The sequence below is a fragment of the Acanthochromis polyacanthus genome, chromosome 20 (assembly GCF_021347895.1).
Source record: "Acanthochromis polyacanthus isolate Apoly-LR-REF ecotype Palm Island chromosome 20, KAUST_Apoly_ChrSc, whole genome shotgun sequence".
Lineage (NCBI taxonomy): Eukaryota > Metazoa > Chordata > Actinopteri > Pomacentridae > Acanthochromis > Acanthochromis polyacanthus.
Genome location: NC_067132.1, coordinates 19,014,208 through 19,031,595, shown reverse-complemented (window position 1 = coordinate 19,031,595; position 17,388 = coordinate 19,014,208). Strand labels below are relative to the sequence as shown.

Genomic DNA, 17,388 nt, shown 5'->3' with positions numbered 1-17,388 from the left:
CAGAGATATGATGTTGTGTCTGTTTTTGCAGTTGTGGAGCTTTTTAATTAATAACGGAATTACTTTATAGCATTTATACACACATAGTAGAGAAACATTGTCAACAAATGCATGAGATTTTGATGCGAGAAAGAAAACATTCCTCTCAGTATTTCAAATTAATAACATGAACAAATAGCTATTGTTGCTCATTTAGTCTAGCTTACTTAGTGAGATGGCTGTACAAGTCTATTTTTCCAGCCTCTGACCCCATTCAATACTGGTATCGGGATGCAATATGCATCTGAAAATAAAACATGGAAAACAATGTTAATGCAATCTGCGTATAAAGGCTAATAGCAGGTGTATATAGAGTGAGCATCAGGGATACAGTTGTTGACACTTAGAATAAAATAGAATATTCTTTATTATCATTATACAATGTATAATGAGATTGCAGATTGCACTCAAAGAAAACTGCTCTATAGTGTTTGTCACAGCCTACTTTACATTATTTCATCATATGGCATGTTTTTATGACATGTTGAAAAAATCACATTTTTTTTACATAGTATACTGTGGCGTTTTTTTTGGACAAAATTCATGACGATTTTTTTTCAAAGAAAACCTTACCATAGTGTTTTTCACAGCCTACTTTACATTATTTCATCATATGGCATGTTTTTACGACATGTTGAAAAAAATCGCATTTTTTTGACATAGTATACTATGGCGTTTTTTTTTGGAAAAATTTCATGACACTTTTTTTTTTCAAAGAAAACTGCTCTGTAGTGTTTTTCACTGCCTACTTGACATTATTTCATCATATGGCATGTTTTTACGACATGTTGAAAGAAATCGCATTTTTTCGACAAAGTATACTATGGCGTTTTTTTGGACAAAATTCATGATGATTTTTTTTTTCAAAGAAAACCTTACCATAGTGTTTTTCACAGCCTACTTTACATTATTTCATCATATAGCATGTTTTTACGACATGTTGAAAAAAAATCGCATTTTTTTGACATAGTATAGTATGGCGTTTTTTTTGGACACAATTCATGATGATTTTTTTTCAATGAATTATGACCTTTTTCCACATTTTGGATGACATACTAAACTATGACGGTTTTTTTATATATTTTTTTTGGCCTTTTCTTGGCTTTATTGGATAGGAAAGATAGAGAGAGACAGGAAACGGGGAGAACATATGCAACAAAGGGCCACAAACGGGAATCGAGCCTGGGCCGCTGCATCAGAGACCTGCTCCTTTACCTGGTTCGCCTTCTTAACCCATTGAGCCTTACAGGCACCTAAACTGTGACGTTTTTTCCACATTTTGGACGACATACTAAACTATGATGTTTTATTCCACATTTTGGACGATTTACCAAACTATGATGTTTTAGTGACATTTTTGATGACATACTAAACTATGACGTTTTATTCCACATTTTGGACGATATACTAAACTATGATGCTTTATTCCCAATTTGGATGACATACTAAACTAGAAAAGCACTCAGAGAGTGCAGACCTCCGCCAAGGATAGAGAGGAAAACAGGAAACCCATGCAGTAAAGGATCATGAGCTGAGACAGTTCTGTTTATGAATCACCTTCTTAACCAGTTGAGCTACGTGGACACCTTGCTCCAATTTGTTGGACGACATACTAACCTATGATGTTTTTGTCATATTTTGGACCACATGCTAAAACATACTAAAAAATTCAAAGTGATCCAGAATCCAAGATCCTTTCCGGATTGCCACCAAAATTAAATCAGCTCTTCCTCTTACCATAGTCAACATCCCCTCCAAATTTCATGTGACTCTGGCCAGGCGTTTTTGAGTTATCTTGCTAACAAACAGACAGACAGACAGAGAGACGGACACACAAACGCTGGGTGTCACATAACCTCCTTGGTGGAGGTAAACATACTAAAAAATTCAAAGTTATCCAGAATCCAGGATCCTTTCCGGATTGTCACCAAAATTAAATCAGCTCTTCCTCTTACCATAGTCAATATCCCCTCCAAATTTCATGTGACTCTGGCCAGGCGTTTTTGAGTTATCTTGCAAACAAACAGACAGACAGACAGACAGACAGACAGACGGACACACAAACGCTGGGTGTCACATAACCTCCTTGGCGGAGGTAACTATAACGTTGTTTCCACATTTTGGACGACATGCTAAATTATGACGTTTTTTCCACATTTTGGATGACATACTAAACTATGACGTTTTTTCCACATTTTGGACGACATACTAAACTAGAAAAGCACTCAGAGAGTTCAGACCTCTGTCCAGGATAGAGAGGAAAACAGGAAACCCATGCAGTAAAGGATCATGAGCTGGAATTGAAGGTCTGAGCCTTGATTTAACAGCTTCTCTCTCACATGAGGTGAGTTAGTGGCAAATATGATCCTATCACGTACCATCTTGTCACTATTAGCATAGCCGCATTGCTTCACAAGTAGCTTTAGCTCAGTAACGAAATGCTCAAAAGACTCCCCTTCGCCTTGCAGTCTGTCATTGAACTTGTACCTTGCAAAAATCATGTTAGTTTTAGGCATGAGGTACTCTTCAAAGCGTCTGTATTAAGTGTCTAGCTTATTAGCTTCATCTGCGGTCAATGTCCAAGTGTTAAAAATATCGCGGCCTCTTTCTCCGACCCACAAAAGCAAGTAGCTGCATTGGGTAGCTTCCTCCTTTCCCTTTAGGCACTCCCGATGGATCCATCATTAACTCCTTTCTTTAGAAGCGTACGGTCCGATGAGTCTGTGACACCATGTAATGTTGTGGTTTGCATGAAAGAAGACGACTTACTGAAGATTCTATCGGAGCTTTATTTGCTGCTCTGCCGCTCACATTGACCTTCATTACAACTGAGGTAAACAACACATCCCAGCATGCATTGCTACTCCCACTTGAACTCTGGTAAGTGATAAGGGACAAAATACTAGTACGCATTGAGAATACAACACATACTTAAAAAAACATACTAAAAAAACAGAATCCAGGATAATTTCCGGATTGCCACCAAAATTAAATCAGCTCTTCCTCTTCCCATAGTCTACATCCCCTCAAAATTTCATCTGACTCTGCCCAGGCGTTTTTGAATTATTTAGCTAACAGACGGACACACAAACGCCGGGTGTCACATAACCTAATTGGCGGAGGTAACTATGTTTTATTCCTCATTTTGGACGATATACTAAACTATGATGTTTTAGTGACATTTTTGATGACATACTAAACTATGACATTTTTCCACATTTTGGACGACATACTAAACTATTATGTTTTATTCCACATTTGGACGACATACTAAACTATGACGTTTTTTCCACATTTTGGATGATATACTAAACTATGATCCGTTATTCCACATTTTGGACGACATACTAAACTATGATGTTTTATTGCACATTTTGGACGACATACTAAATTATGATGTTTTATTCCACATTTTGGACGACATACTAAACTATGATGTTTTATTCCACATTTTGGACAATATACCAAACTATGATGATTTAGTGACATTTTTTGATGACATACTAAACTATGATGTTTTATTGCACATTTTGGACGACATACTAAACTATGACGTTGTTTCCACATTTTGGACGACATACTAAACTATGATGTTTTTTTACACATTTTGGAGGACATACTAAACTATGACATTTTTTCCACATTTTGGACAACATACTAAATTATGATGTTTTATTCCACATTTTGGACGACATACTAAATTATGATGTTTTATTCCACATTTTGGACGACATGCTAAACTATGATGTTTTATTCCATATTTTAGACGATATACCAAACTCTGATGTTTTAGTGACATTTTGGACGACATTGACTTTTTTCCAACATTTTCAATGACATATTAAACTATGATGTTTTTTTCCCATATTTTGGATGACATACTATTTTTTTTCCAACATTTTCAATGACTTATTAAGAGACTCAGCAGATATTCAGGACTACTGACAACACAGACCCTTAACCTTACTGTTTTAATCACATTTAGGTTTTCTAAACATTACATTAACGTGAATCAGCGTCTCCACTGACAGTTTTATTAACTAAATGTACCACATTACACTAACACAACACACTTCAGCTGTTTACATGAAACTCAACATAATCATCGCTAGCTTAATGCTACGTTAGCTGTAATCAGGCTACGACTGAGCAGCTAGCTCGGTTAGCATTGCTAACATTAAAGCTAATATTTACTGGATGTTAACTTTGTTCTCTGGTCAATACACACAGAAATAAAGTCCACCAACATCTGGAGTGCATGGCACACATTAAATCTGACACTAAAGTTGTATATAAAGTGCATTAAAAGCAGCACAGATACGAAAATAAACACTTACCAAACTACCAGAGTCCTTTCAGTGTCTGCTGGTAGGATCAACCGAAGGTAGAAAACTGGTTAAAACAAGCCAACAGGCAGGAAAACTGTCTGTGGAAAAGGTTCTGCTGCTCCACCGATATATAAACAAACAGTTATTATATCAAAGTTAATACAAATGAGGAGAGCAGAGTCTGGGCTGTCTCCTCTACAGGACCTGTCAGTTATTCCAGACCAGAGTGTCAGTCAAGTAGCCCCGCTCCCTGGCTTTGCAAAACTTCAACGCTCTATAAAAAAATTGATTTATTTTAAGATCGGCCACCTGATTTCTCATTTTGACCATGAAAACTAATGAAAAAAATATATGCAGTCTATGCACAGTACTCTGTTTGGCTCCACCCTTGCTGATGACCACTTCCGGTCTCAGAAAATAAAAAAAGGGACCTTTTTTCATTTCTGTCACTTACTGATTTTATTGTCTTGTTATTGTCAATATAAAATGAAGATCAAAGCATTTTTTTATTTTGTATATCCATTTTTCATCATGAAAAGGAAAATGCATTGTATTTCAATTTTTTTATTTTAAAATGAAAATCAAATAACCACTCGTTTTTTGCTTTTCGATACCTGTTTCAGAACGGAAAATCCAATTGCCAGAAAAATACACGGACTGTGTTAGTTCTGCAGTTCAGTAATCAGCTGTTTTGGTACTTTTTCAAATATATATTCCATTACTGTTGCTGCAAAAATGAAATAAATAAAGATCTCAGATGACCAGATGAATTTGCGTTGTTTCTGTTTCTTTCATACTCCCTGGAAAGTTGCTGTGAACTAATGAACTGACTCATTTGTTGCATTTTGAAGTATGATATACTGTTGTCCACATGAGCCCAGTTTGGCAGCTGTGGCCAATCCTACATGCCTCTATACAGTCATTGTAAGCCAAAAACCTATCAGATATCCTCAACCTCTATTTAATCTCATGTACTTCAGATAATTACACCTTTCTCTTTTTGCAGTTAAATCGCTAAGAAGTTACATGCTAGAAGAGCTTGTTAGGCTGTCTGCATTGAGCCACATGTTCTTGCTTTTATGTAGTGGTAAAACATAATACCATAAGTGTTAATAAAAAGCTGCAAAACAGATAACTGACACAGTGTTCACTTGTCATGGTTACAGCGACGCCATGCCGGCAGCTATATCTGGCAATTGGAAATCCATAACAAAGCCATGGATCCAGATTATAAGCTGCATCACTGCGAAAATTTAGGTGGTCCTTGTGTCATTTCTGACGTCCCCTGAAAATTTCGTCCAAATCCGGTTGTCCGTTTTTGAGTAGCGTTGTACACAGACGGACAGACAGACAAACAGACATGGATGCACAGAGAAATGTACGTCGATCGTCACATAATCCCACCACGTTCCAAAGTAATTATATTCATTTGGGAGGCACTGATTTAATGTTAGATTCATTAATGAGATTTGTTGGATCGTAAAACTTTCTTGAAAGTAGATTTTATTGCAGAAGTGCATTATCTATAGCTCGGTGTGACTAATAAACTGGAAACTAAATGCGATTTACAGTCACAAGTCCAATTTAAGACACAGAAATGATGACTATTAGGAGTTAAAATAAATACGGATAGATACATTCTGCAATCCAGTGGATAATAAAATCTGTCCAGCATTTAGTAGATGTGTCAGAGGGACACTTACATCCTACAGCAGTGCTCCCCTTCACAAAGCTCCAAGCACAAGGTACCAATATAATAAGCTCTAATAGTTCAGTAATACATTCTGCATGGGATAAGTACTGTCAGGTAAAAGCTAGCTGCTCTCGAGGAAAGCTCTGAGATAATATTTGATAATTGTGAGGAAGCTTTGCTGTAAAACAGCATGTGGGATTTTTGCAAATTGAAGGAAAGCAAATATATGGGTTTTTTTTTTACCTGCAGATTTTATAATGAGGTAGAGGATGCAAAGATGGATAAACTCAGAGTGACTAAAAATGACAAGTAGGAAAATATAGAAACCCTGTATGAAGTTTTAAAAGGACTGCACAGAACTGAATGCTAGAGGGACGGGTACAGGAAGGCCGAGTTGTAGTCTGGAGGAGGGGAGCCGCCCTCGTCTGACTCCCAATCACAGGGCAGGATGGAGGGCTCGTTGTCATGGAGACCGGCGATGTCATTGCACAGAAAGGGCACCGGGTTGTCTCGGCATTTAAAGGTGAAGAACCTAAACACAATGGAGAGAGAGGAGAGAGTCCAGAAATGGTTTATATTACTCCACTGTAACATTTATGGATATTTTTCTGACCTACTGGGGCCTAATTTTGAAAAATAAGTTGTAATTTGCTTTACAGAATCTACTAGTCTGAGCTGTTTTCTTTCTCTAAGACACATCACAGGCAGGCAGGGACTGCAATCGTTGCACAGAATTAGTAATGTCAAATGTCAAATGCAAATTTTTTATAGTGAATTTTAATTTTTTTTATTTATTGTTCTGGCTGGAAATGAGCGAAACAAGCGACAAATGATAGCAAGACATTGTGTCAGAGATGCTCATTACGTTTTGGTTTTTTTTTTAAAAACATTCTCCTTTTGTTGTTGATTTTATTTTATTTTTTACATTTTTACTAAAAATGCCATGTTCAAATTTATTTATAGTGAGAAATGATGTTTCACTCCCATTTGAAGTGGTTCTGGTAATTTCAACCATGATGCAGATGATTCTAATGAAAGAGGCTGATGTAGTTGTCAACTACTGAGAGCTTGTTGAGCTTGCTATTAAGTTTCATTATTTAGAGAGAGTTGCACATTGTGGCTGCCCATAGGGAGGGGAAAGGCTATAAAGTCAGATCCAAGACTTTCTTTTTAAATGCCAGTGGTCACAGTGCAAAACATCTTCAAAAAATATAAGGAGTACCACGTTGTGAAAAGAAGATGGGAGGAGTATAAACATTCCCTCTTCACTGGCAAGAATGACAGTGGCAGAGAAGAATCCAAGGATCACCGACATCTGATGCAGATATTCAAGTAGACACCACGTAAGACTGAAGAAGTTTCTGCTTTTGGGATGTTTTCGGCATCATTGGAAAAGATGATTTTATTAAAATTCTGAAGAAAACATGAGGGAGTCTGTAGAAAAGAAAAACTCAGCTTCGGGCAGCACTGGACCTTCTAACAAGACAATAATCTGAAACACACACAGCCAAAGTTACTGAGAAATGGTTGAAAGAAGACAATATGAACATTTAGAAGATGGTCCAGCACATGTCCAGACCTGAATGCACTGGAAAAATCTGTGGAGTGGTCCAAAATCCCAGTGGAGATGAGTAAAACGTTTGTTCGTAATTACAAGAACTGCTTGATTGCTGTGGTGGCAGACAAAGTGTTTCCCATTTCTGACTGAGAAAGGATATGAAAGAGGGACACTGAAGTAGTTAAAATGCATCATTACCATCTGTAGCACAGCATCTTATCGCCTTTTCTCTCTTGTTTCTGCCTGCGACAACCAGAATATTGCTTTTGGTGAAACAAAAGTTCACTACAAATCAAAATATAGCACGGATATGAATAATTTTGGGCTGAACTGTTCATGTAAGAACACACATTATTTCATTGTTTACAGTTTGGGGCTGAAGAGATGACTGATGGATTCAGAGGTCACAGATGTGAGTCGTCACCTGCTGAGTTTCTCGTTCATGGTGCTGCTGTTCCTCGTCATATGTTTAAGCTCCTCTGACGGTAGAACCATACCACTGTCACTCTGCTCATCCTAAAACAGAACGGATTACATTTTTCATGCTTTTGTTGTGGCTTTGTTTTTAATCTTTTTGCTTTGTGTTCAAGCAGAAGTGAAGGTGTTTTCTTACGTCAGGACCGTCGGCTTCCTCGCAGGGTAATTCCTCAAAAGTCTCCAGTGTGGCCAAACCCCTCATGTAACTGGACAGATTGAGATTCAAAACATGAGCTGGAAATTTCTCTGCTTTCTCAACCTCCTGTTTCATTTTGATTCTAACTTTAGTTTCAGTTTCTTTCCACAGCTCTCTCCCATCTCTTCCACTTTCTTCTTTGCATTTTTTTTCCTTTTCCACCATCCCTTCTCTACCATACCTCATTACTCACACACACATATATAACATTTTATGTCAGGATGGCTCAGACTGACATGCTGTGTACTAAATAACGAAATTTTTGCATTCTCTTGTGTTTCCTTACCTCAGGTTTGTGACCGCAAGAGGGTTTTCTTTGAAGGCCTCACAGCGACCAGTTTCTCCCGCCACAAAAGATCCCAGAGGAATATAATCTTTCCCATCCTGCTGAAGAGACGCAACAAATTGGGGGTATTTGTAACACATTTTGTGAGACAACTTGGGTGTTTTTGTGTACAAACATTTTGTTAGATAAGAAATCAGGAGCCTGAGAAGGTAAAATCGCTGACCTGCAGCACCCTCGCCTGTAGCAGGTCTCCCAGTGTCTCCACCAGGTTGGTGAAGGTCGGTCGGTCTGAAGGATTTGCCTCCCAACATGCTAACATCGTGCTGTAACTGGAAACACAAACAGACAGGTGTGACGTTTAACAGTGTGGATCGTGTCAGCAGGTTTGAACTCAGCTCATTTGTACACTTTATCGTTTACATGCTTTTATTTTTCTCATTTTTTGCTTGTTTTAGTCGATCAGTTTGAATTACTCCACAAATCTGAGTGCACATTATCTAACTTGTCAGAAGGGTTGTTGAGTTGAACTTGATTCAATTTATTAATTCAATTTTGATTGCTTGTTTTATTTCATTACATTTTTTATCAGTATTTACCTGGAAAGCACGTTGAATGGCTTCTGTATATGAAAAGGTGCTATATAAATAAGCTTTGTGTAAACTGTATGCTAAATATGTTGCCTCCCCCTCATAAAACTGGAAATTTGAAATAGGTTTATTCAACTAAATCATTATACACAAATGGTAACAGGGTGTCAGGTCTACACATACTTTGAGATTAATGAAGCAATGCCAAATGGGTTGTTTTTTCTGCACAAGAAACAAGTTAAATTCAATGGTTTTGGGATTTATTTTGGATCAGCTGGGTACAGAGGGTGGTATCCTCTAGCCAGAACAAATTAGATCAATATGTGCTCACAAAATTTCATTTTTAATCACTCTGTAATTTCCAATTCAATTCAGTAGTCCAGTGTAATCGATGGAATTTTGGATGTGTGTGTGTGAGAGAGGATGCTGATGACTTTTCTATTAAGAATTCATCTTTACTTGTTTATTCAAATTTAAAGTAAAATTAAGAGGAAATTAAAAAGAAAATTCGATTTAAATGACTGTATGTTCAACCCACATCTCAGGTGTGCTGTATTCTGGCGCTCGCATCCTCGTTCCTCCCTTCAGTCTGTGGCAGAACTCTTCATCTATGTGAAGACCGGGGTATGGAGACGCTCCTGTTGGGCAAATACACACATTTAAGTACATTAATACATGAACACACCCTAAAAAAAATACCACAGTGATTAATCAATATCTCCTTGACAATCTTAGATAAAAGTTTAAGATCATAAGGTTAACAAACTATTCCAGAGAATGGGTATTGCTTCATGTTTCTGTTATATTCAGAACAAGTACGCTGTAAGAAGTTTCTCACCCAAAGAGAAGATCTCCCACAGCAGGATGCCGTAGGACCAGACATCGCTCTGGGTGGTGAACACCTTGTCAAAGATGGACTCAGGAGACATCCACTTCAGAGGGAGACGGGCCTGCCAGCCAATCAGAGCAAAGGATTACAAATTATCATTCACTGTAGGAAACTTTAAAGTGTGGCTGACTGAAAAATCATTAGATCCTTTTGGTAAATGGTAAATGGTTGGTAAATGGTTTGAAGAAAGCAAGTTTAAAATCGACTTGCAATATAGCCAAAATACTAAACAACAAAAAGCATTCATAGTTTGACTATTATTACAATCAAGCCTAATACTTTAATTACTTTAATGGAGCATTCAAAATGGATGTGATCTGTGCATTTTCATTTTGACATCACATTGTTCATGAGCACTCACATCCCCCTTGCGGACGTAGTCGGGGTCTTTGTAGATGTCTCTGGCCAGTCCAAAGTCACAGATCTTCACCACTTTATTGTCAGACAGCAGAATATTTCTTGCTGCCAGATCTCTGTGAATACACTGATGTAGGCACGCACAGAAGACAAATAATTATATATATATGAAACACACATTTCTATATGTATGGACACAAGTAAAGCAGCAGTGTCAGACCTTGCGGGAGGCCAGAAACTCCATTCCTCGGGCCACCTGAAAGCTGAAACAAATGAGATCCTCCAGATAAAGTGGGGAGCTGGAGGCAGATTTGGGATCTAGAAGAAGAAACAAAGGAGGCACAGGGATGTAAGAAAAGCAGCTTGATTGTTTACAAATGTAAGAAAATGTTCTCTAAGCTACAGTCTTACCAAGGCCACTATCTTTCTTGTCTTTGTCATCAATCTGTGCTTTAACACTGCTTTGCTTGTCAGACGAGCTACTGACACAACCTGGACCTCCATCTTTCCCTCTAGCCGGCTGAGAAGTGGAGAACTCAGTTAACTTCTAATAAGTATTGCATGACAGAGGGTGAAAATTGAAACAGTCAAAGGTTAGACAAACTGTTGCAAAGAGGCTACTGTATGAGTTCTGGTTACTTTGTCAGGGTAGAAACTAAAAAATATATTTGTTCCATGCGTGTGAGAACGTGTGAAAAATTAAGGAAGTAAATGTCCTGCTCAAGAGCTGATAAGGTCTTCAAACCTCAAGCAGATTGCAAAAGCCAGTTTTTAAGAGTATGATTTTGTAATTGTGTGAAGCCCACAGCGGTGGTTCTGTTCTTCTCTCAACCACAAGTAGCAGCTACAGTCCACAGGCTGTTGTAACCTCAGTCTGCCTGTTATTTTGTGTGAAACGTGGCCAGTGTAAGATCATCTTTATCAGGTGACACTGCTGAACTCACCCGGTTATGTACAAACACGTCTCTCTTGTTCTTCAAGAAGGTAGACAGATTTCCAAAGCGACAGTACTCAACGATAACCATCAGCGGTCCTGAAAACACACACATACTATAGTAAAGACAAGCAGGCAAGTACCATAACATGCACACAAAAAAGACACACTTAGAGATGCAGAAATGTATGTAAAACACACCTCCTGGCTTAGTGCAGGCTCCCAGGAGGTTGACTACATTCAGGTGGTTTCCAATGTGGTTGAGGATCTTCAGTTCAGTCATCAGAGCCTTGTGTTCGCTGGCTGTAGCTCCCTCTGGTGGGCAAAAGGCAGAAAAGCAAAACAAGTGGCAGAAATGTTCTCCACAAAACTACAATTTCATTTTTAATAGAATCTAAGGGACTTGATGTGATACCTTTGAGCATCTTAACAGCCACTGTCTTGCAGCCGGCAGCGTTGTCTATCCCAAACGCTGACGCCTGCATCACTTTCCCAAAGGCTCCACGGCCCAGAGGTTTCCCTGAGAGAGAGACAGTGTGAGAGTGGGAATGACGAGGAAATAAGAGGTGTGTTCTTGTCTCTAATTAATCAACTCTATTAATTATTATTCTCATCCATTCCGGATGCGAGACACTGATAACAGAAGATTTCAGACCCCATCAAGTGTCCATCTAATCGAGTCCCACCCCTGATGATAGTGAGAGCTGATTAGTTCCAGTAAACACAGTTTACAAACCCAAAACACAGACAACACAGACATAAAGTCTGATTAATGGAATGAGAGTCACTCCCAACAATAAACTGATAAGGACTATGAGAAAATGCTTCCATTGGCTCTCCCTTCTCTCCTGCTGCACTCTCAGAATCTTTCTACCGCTCACCTCACAGAAGAACATCACATTGAAAACATCAAGGTTGCCATTTTTGGATGACTTAAAGAAGAATACCTATTTTAAGGCGCTCACGGGGGAACTCCCATTGGTTGGGGTCATATTGTAGTCGGTCACACTGCTCCTCTATTGGTCCGTCTCCAGTGTCCAGTATGATTGACAAGTACTTTGGTTTGGTGTTTGAGCTGTGGGGCTTTGGGAAGTAAGAAGCTTAATTATGAAGTTTATACTCCAGAGAAGTGGCAGAAAAACACAAAATACACCTTAGCCACTTTAGAGTTATTCTAGTTTAAACAATAAAATAAAAAATAACAATAAAGTGCAGATTTTTGTGTATTTTGTGAGCAGCCACATATTTGAAAATGTCTGTGCTTACACTAAATTCCAGCATCTAAGGTTTAAGAGTGTACAGTCAAGATGTATTGTGTTTAGGAACTATTTTTATTGAAAACAAACTGGGAAGATCAAAAAAGAAAAAGCAAACATGGATGTCATAAAATTGGTCTTGTATTAATGAAAAGCAGGATGTAGGAAGTTTACTTATGTGTAGTTGCTGTAGCTGAATTACCATTATTTATTACAATTATTTGTTCTACTATTACAGTTAATCCACATGCCAGCTCACATGAAGCAGAATATTAATGGTGCACATGACAGTTTTTGAAGTGATCTAATAAACATAGTCCAAACAAATTTCAAATCTGCAACTGTCAGGTTGTTTTTCTTATCGTATATTGATTTTTATGCGACAGGAAACAGACAAATATGCATTAGAAGCTGAAAAACAGCTCTAAAAAATTGCGGTACACCTCTAAAAGTCATCTGTATTGGTGTAAAGTATGCAATTTGTACTTTTCGCTGTGGCTAAAATGTGTCAAACCGCTGGTTTTTTTTTTAACATTTAAACACACATCTTGCAAGAAACAAAGATTTGAAAAGAAAGGGGCGAGATGCTTCAATTCGTCTACAGAAAATTTAGAAATATACACATAAAATCTGAACTTTGCAACATGTAATGCATTTTGTTCATTAAAGTCCAAACAACTTTTTCTTTTTTCCTCTCACCTGTCTCAGTTTCCGTATGAAGAGTGTGAGCAAAAGCCAGAAGAGCGTGGCCACTACACAGGTACAGGTGAGAGTGGGAATTTCAAGAAATGAAGTTTCTGAGGAACCTGTGAACACACAAACACACACTTTTATTAAAAAAGAAATAAAACTTAAATTTCGCATTAGGATGGAATTAGAATATTGCTATAAAGTCTAAAAAAGCAAGTTATATTATAAGTAAACTGCAGTTGTAAATAATAATATAACTGAATTCCTCAGTGCTATTGATATTTATATTTTAAAATAGTTCAATTTCATATAAAAATATCATGACGAAGCTGAGAAGAGTGAACAACAACGGCAATAAATTACTTCACATAGGTGCTTGATGGTTTGATTTTCCTTCCAGAATCACTGTGGGGCACTGTGTTTTCACCATGATCCAAAAAACACAACCATCCATCCTCCTCATTAAACCCAGAGTTTATTTTTCTCTGTTTTAATGGGAGGATGAAGAAATGCCCAACTCACTACAGCGGGAAGCCTCTCTGAGATGCAGGCCGGGCCCTTCCGGAGGAAATAAAAACGGGAGACAGCTTCCTTCCTGACTGATCAGAACACAACAACAACGCACACACACACAGCGTCCTCTTTCCAGACCTGGACAGGGAAGTGAGTCCGCCAGTGCTGCCAGGGAACGTCGCTCAAACTGGGGGGGGTAGCAGAACCACAGTGGTCCTCCTTCTCTACTACCTCCGGACGTGCGAGTGTGTGTGTGTGTGTGTGTGTGTGTGTGTGTGTGTGGGTGTGTGAATGAGGGCAACCGAACAAAAGGAGTGTGTTTATGCTCAGATGCACTTTGATCAATGTTTATCCAGAAATTGATAAACAGGTGTTCATCATCTTCCATTAATAGAACTGACACGCACCTCCTCCGAGTATAAATACCACATAATACATAAAACAATGTGATATTTGGTACTGAGCGTCTGTACATTCAGTCCACAAAGACCTCTATTTACAGACCGGGGAACAATGCACATTCACACATGCTCATATGTGGAGGTGCTTCATCTTAAAGTCTGAGGTAACAGCCAATCAAAGGCTTCAAAACACCGCTAGTTGACAGATACTCACTATTCACCCAAATATGGGCAGAACTCTCTGCAGATCCTCTCTCATTGGTGGCCTGGCAGGTATACAGACCCTGGTCCTCCACTGTGATTCGGTCGATATGGAGGCTGCCGTCTTCTGCTGATATGACGATACCTGAAGATGCCAGATAATAACTTTCAGGCTCCAGATTAGATTAGAGCAACAATTTTGCGTGTTTATGATCTTTTAGTTTACCTGACCCTGGAGTCAGGGAGCATTCGTCTTTGTACCAGGTGATGGTTGGAGGTGGGACGCCTTCAGATGGACAGCTGAGGGTCACTGAGCTGCTGACGTTGACGGTGCAATCTGTCAAATTGTGAAGCAGCACCGGAGGCTCCAGAACTGAGGAAACAGAAACACACAAACATTAGTTCCTTAAGTGTGTGCCTGTGCAGTTTTTAGTAGCTTATTAGTTCTGTACAGGGCTTGGGTTTTACATTTTATGGCCCTTTACACCATCGACTCTGCTGTAGTGCAGAGGGAAATATTTAACATTTGTACTCCACTACATTTGTTTGACAGCTATATTAATTTAGCTAGGATTTTAGAGGAAAACTGCTCATTAAAAACAATGCGTTTTACTGCATCTATACAATGGAATATCGTATAAAGCAGTTCTCCATATAGCTAATTAATGCACATATAATCATGATATAATGCTCTTATGAACTTTTACTTTTGATCCTCTGAAATTGCACCAACAACAAGCTGACATATTATCACCTTTTATCATGTTTCAAGTAATCTGGCTAGAGTAAATCCAATACAAAAGACCCCCTCTAGTAAAAGTGAAGTTTTTCAAATTAATTGTATTATTATTATTATTTTAACCTTATTAACATATCTATATATTGATCCTTATATGACAGTAGGGATGTTATGAGTGACATAACAGTTAAATTGTACTTCTACCTCCTCACTCACGACTGAGGTTGAATTAAGTATCTCTATTGCTAGTTGCTAAATCTGTCTGCCGTTTTCTAATGCTTAGAAGGTTGTGTCCAGTGGGATTTTTTTAAGCTTTCCCTTTGAAAACAGCTGCTTGTTGTGGGAGAAACATTGATAAGAGCAGTAAAATTGTACCAAAACAGTAAAGCTGAAGGCTGAAAAATGATTAAAAAAAAAGACAAAAAAGTCACTAGAATTCTCTTAAATATGCCTACAGAGTCAGATAAAAGCTCTTTGCTGGTTAGCCACTCTGATCACCCTTTACACATTACAAAATAGTAATAGGAAGAACAGCAGCAGTGGCCAGTGGATATTTATAGCTGCTTAAATGACAGTTTCTGTTAACTTTTGGACTTTACCTTGAATAAATGTTTGAAAAGATGACCTTACTTTGAATATATTTTTACTCTGGGCTTCTTCTGTCGTCTTTCACCACTGCAAATGCAAACTGTTTGTTGACATATTTGTCCCAGAACAGTCCTACATATTTATAGTCTAAGACAGATTTGTGATGAAGTGAAACCAGTGCTATTTTTTCCCACACTTCTCTGGACTTGTGCCACTTCTGGACAATAACTGTGCACTGGTAGTGACACATGTGCATAAAAGTGGCCTTGGCTTCAATCTGTGAGTCAGCTGGAGTTTGGGTCCTCTTGGGTTTTTCTTACTCGCCTTTTAAAAAAACCCTGCGATAGAAAGTCACTTCGAAGGAGCAACAACAATGAAGAGTTGCATCACGTGGACAGATATCGGCCAGTGAGTTCACACAATGGAGCATCTCATACGCCATAATTATAATACAATACACACAGGCTATATTTAGACCAGATGCTAACTAAATCTTTTAAACCCCATGAGTTAATGTTTCCTCAATTTACCCCCTTTTCTGACTCTCCAGCCCCCTTGCCCTTCTCTCTGTGGTCACCCTGTCTCTCTAGTAATTCCCGTGTGGAGATCCCGAGGGAGGAAGTTGACGTGTTGAGGCCTGATTGTATGGAGAACAGCCGTAAAAGACACGAAGAAAAGTCACTTAACCATGGCGGCTGATTGTTGTTTCCCCTATCTTCCTCCTGGACAACAATTGATGATTGTCCGCGAGGGCCGGTGCCTGACAGTGTCTGATTGGCTGATTGTTCCTACAGCCCTGTGCAGGGGCCTGTAAATGTGGCATTGTGGGAAGTGCCATTGTGTGCTCTTCCTCCAGACAAGAGCTCATTCCCACGTGAAAGAGGTGCTGAGCTGGAGTGCAAGAGCAAAGCCAGGGTGGGGCCCCAGGAAGCTGAGGGGACCCAATTCCCAAGCAACAAGGCCTCTGTGAGAGAGTGTGGATGTTTGTTTGTATGTATGTGCAACGTAAGTACACAGGCACATCAAGAGGCTGTGAGTTTACACAGAGATCAGGGTGAGTTTGGCTTAAAAACTGACTCATTGCACATTTTGAGGGAAACTGCATGTGCATCTCACAAATTGCACTAATTTCAATCAAGTACAAGGGCCCTTGTTCAGCTTTACGTCGCCTAAATCTTTCTGCCCCATTAGAACTACTTCAATGGCTGCATAAAAGGATCTGTATGGAGGCAAACAAGCAACTCAATACCCAATTGTGGAATCTCATTGCTAAGTACTTCAGGTTGAGCTCAAGTGGAAACTTCTGGGTTTGAAAAAATGAAGTCAAAGTTCCAGAAACTGCAGTTCCTCGAATGGCCACTTGAGGCAAATCAGTACCCCACAGACTCTCATGTTAAAATGCCCAACTTTACAACAGAAATAAACATGCATATATCCAGGTACAAAAAACGTTTTGGTTTGTACAGCTAATTTCCCTGCTCATGATAACTTTATGAGGAGTAAATTTTTACAGACTCAATTGTTTTAATATTACGGCTTAAGGTACTTAATGCCACCGTACTGAGCTTTACCAACACTCTTCAGGAACTCCATGGGGGATATCACAGAGGGTTTGTCTATCTGTATAGTCAATGGTTGAACCACTGCATTTATTGT

At 38.7% G+C, this 17,388-nt stretch overlaps 1 protein-coding gene across 3 annotated transcripts in view; it reads right to left on the bottom strand.

The window, feature by feature from the left end:
- Positions 1-4,915: 4,915 nt before the first annotated feature.
- flt1 (fms related receptor tyrosine kinase 1) overlaps positions 4,916-17,388 on the bottom strand; it is a 36,904-nt gene continuing 24,431 nt past the window's right edge. For 2 of the 3 annotated variants that reach the window (XM_022195111.2, XM_022195113.2), the window contains 17 exons: positions 14,632-14,778; positions 14,419-14,550; positions 13,300-13,406; positions 12,292-12,427; positions 11,760-11,864; positions 11,546-11,659; positions 11,355-11,443; positions 10,822-10,930; positions 10,631-10,728; positions 10,415-10,537; positions 10,003-10,114; positions 9,703-9,802; positions 8,801-8,906; positions 8,578-8,678; positions 8,232-8,301; positions 8,043-8,134; positions 4,916-6,592 (listed from right to left, as the gene is read on the bottom strand). In XM_022195111.2, the coding sequence (XP_022050803.2) occupies positions 6,427-6,592; positions 8,043-8,134; positions 8,232-8,301; positions 8,578-8,678; positions 8,801-8,906; positions 9,703-9,802; positions 10,003-10,114; positions 10,415-10,537; positions 10,631-10,728; positions 10,822-10,930; positions 11,355-11,443; positions 11,546-11,659; positions 11,760-11,864; positions 12,292-12,427; positions 13,300-13,406; positions 14,419-14,550; positions 14,632-14,778 (1,907 nt within the window). In that variant the 3' untranslated portion in view covers positions 4,916-6,426. The remainder of the gene's footprint in view (positions 6,593-8,042; positions 8,135-8,231; positions 8,302-8,577; positions 8,679-8,800; positions 8,907-9,702; positions 9,803-10,002; positions 10,115-10,414; positions 10,538-10,630; positions 10,729-10,821; positions 10,931-11,354; positions 11,444-11,545; positions 11,660-11,759; positions 11,865-12,291; positions 12,428-13,299; positions 13,407-14,418; positions 14,551-14,631; positions 14,779-17,388) is intronic. The other variant, XM_022195112.2, reaches the window with a different exon arrangement.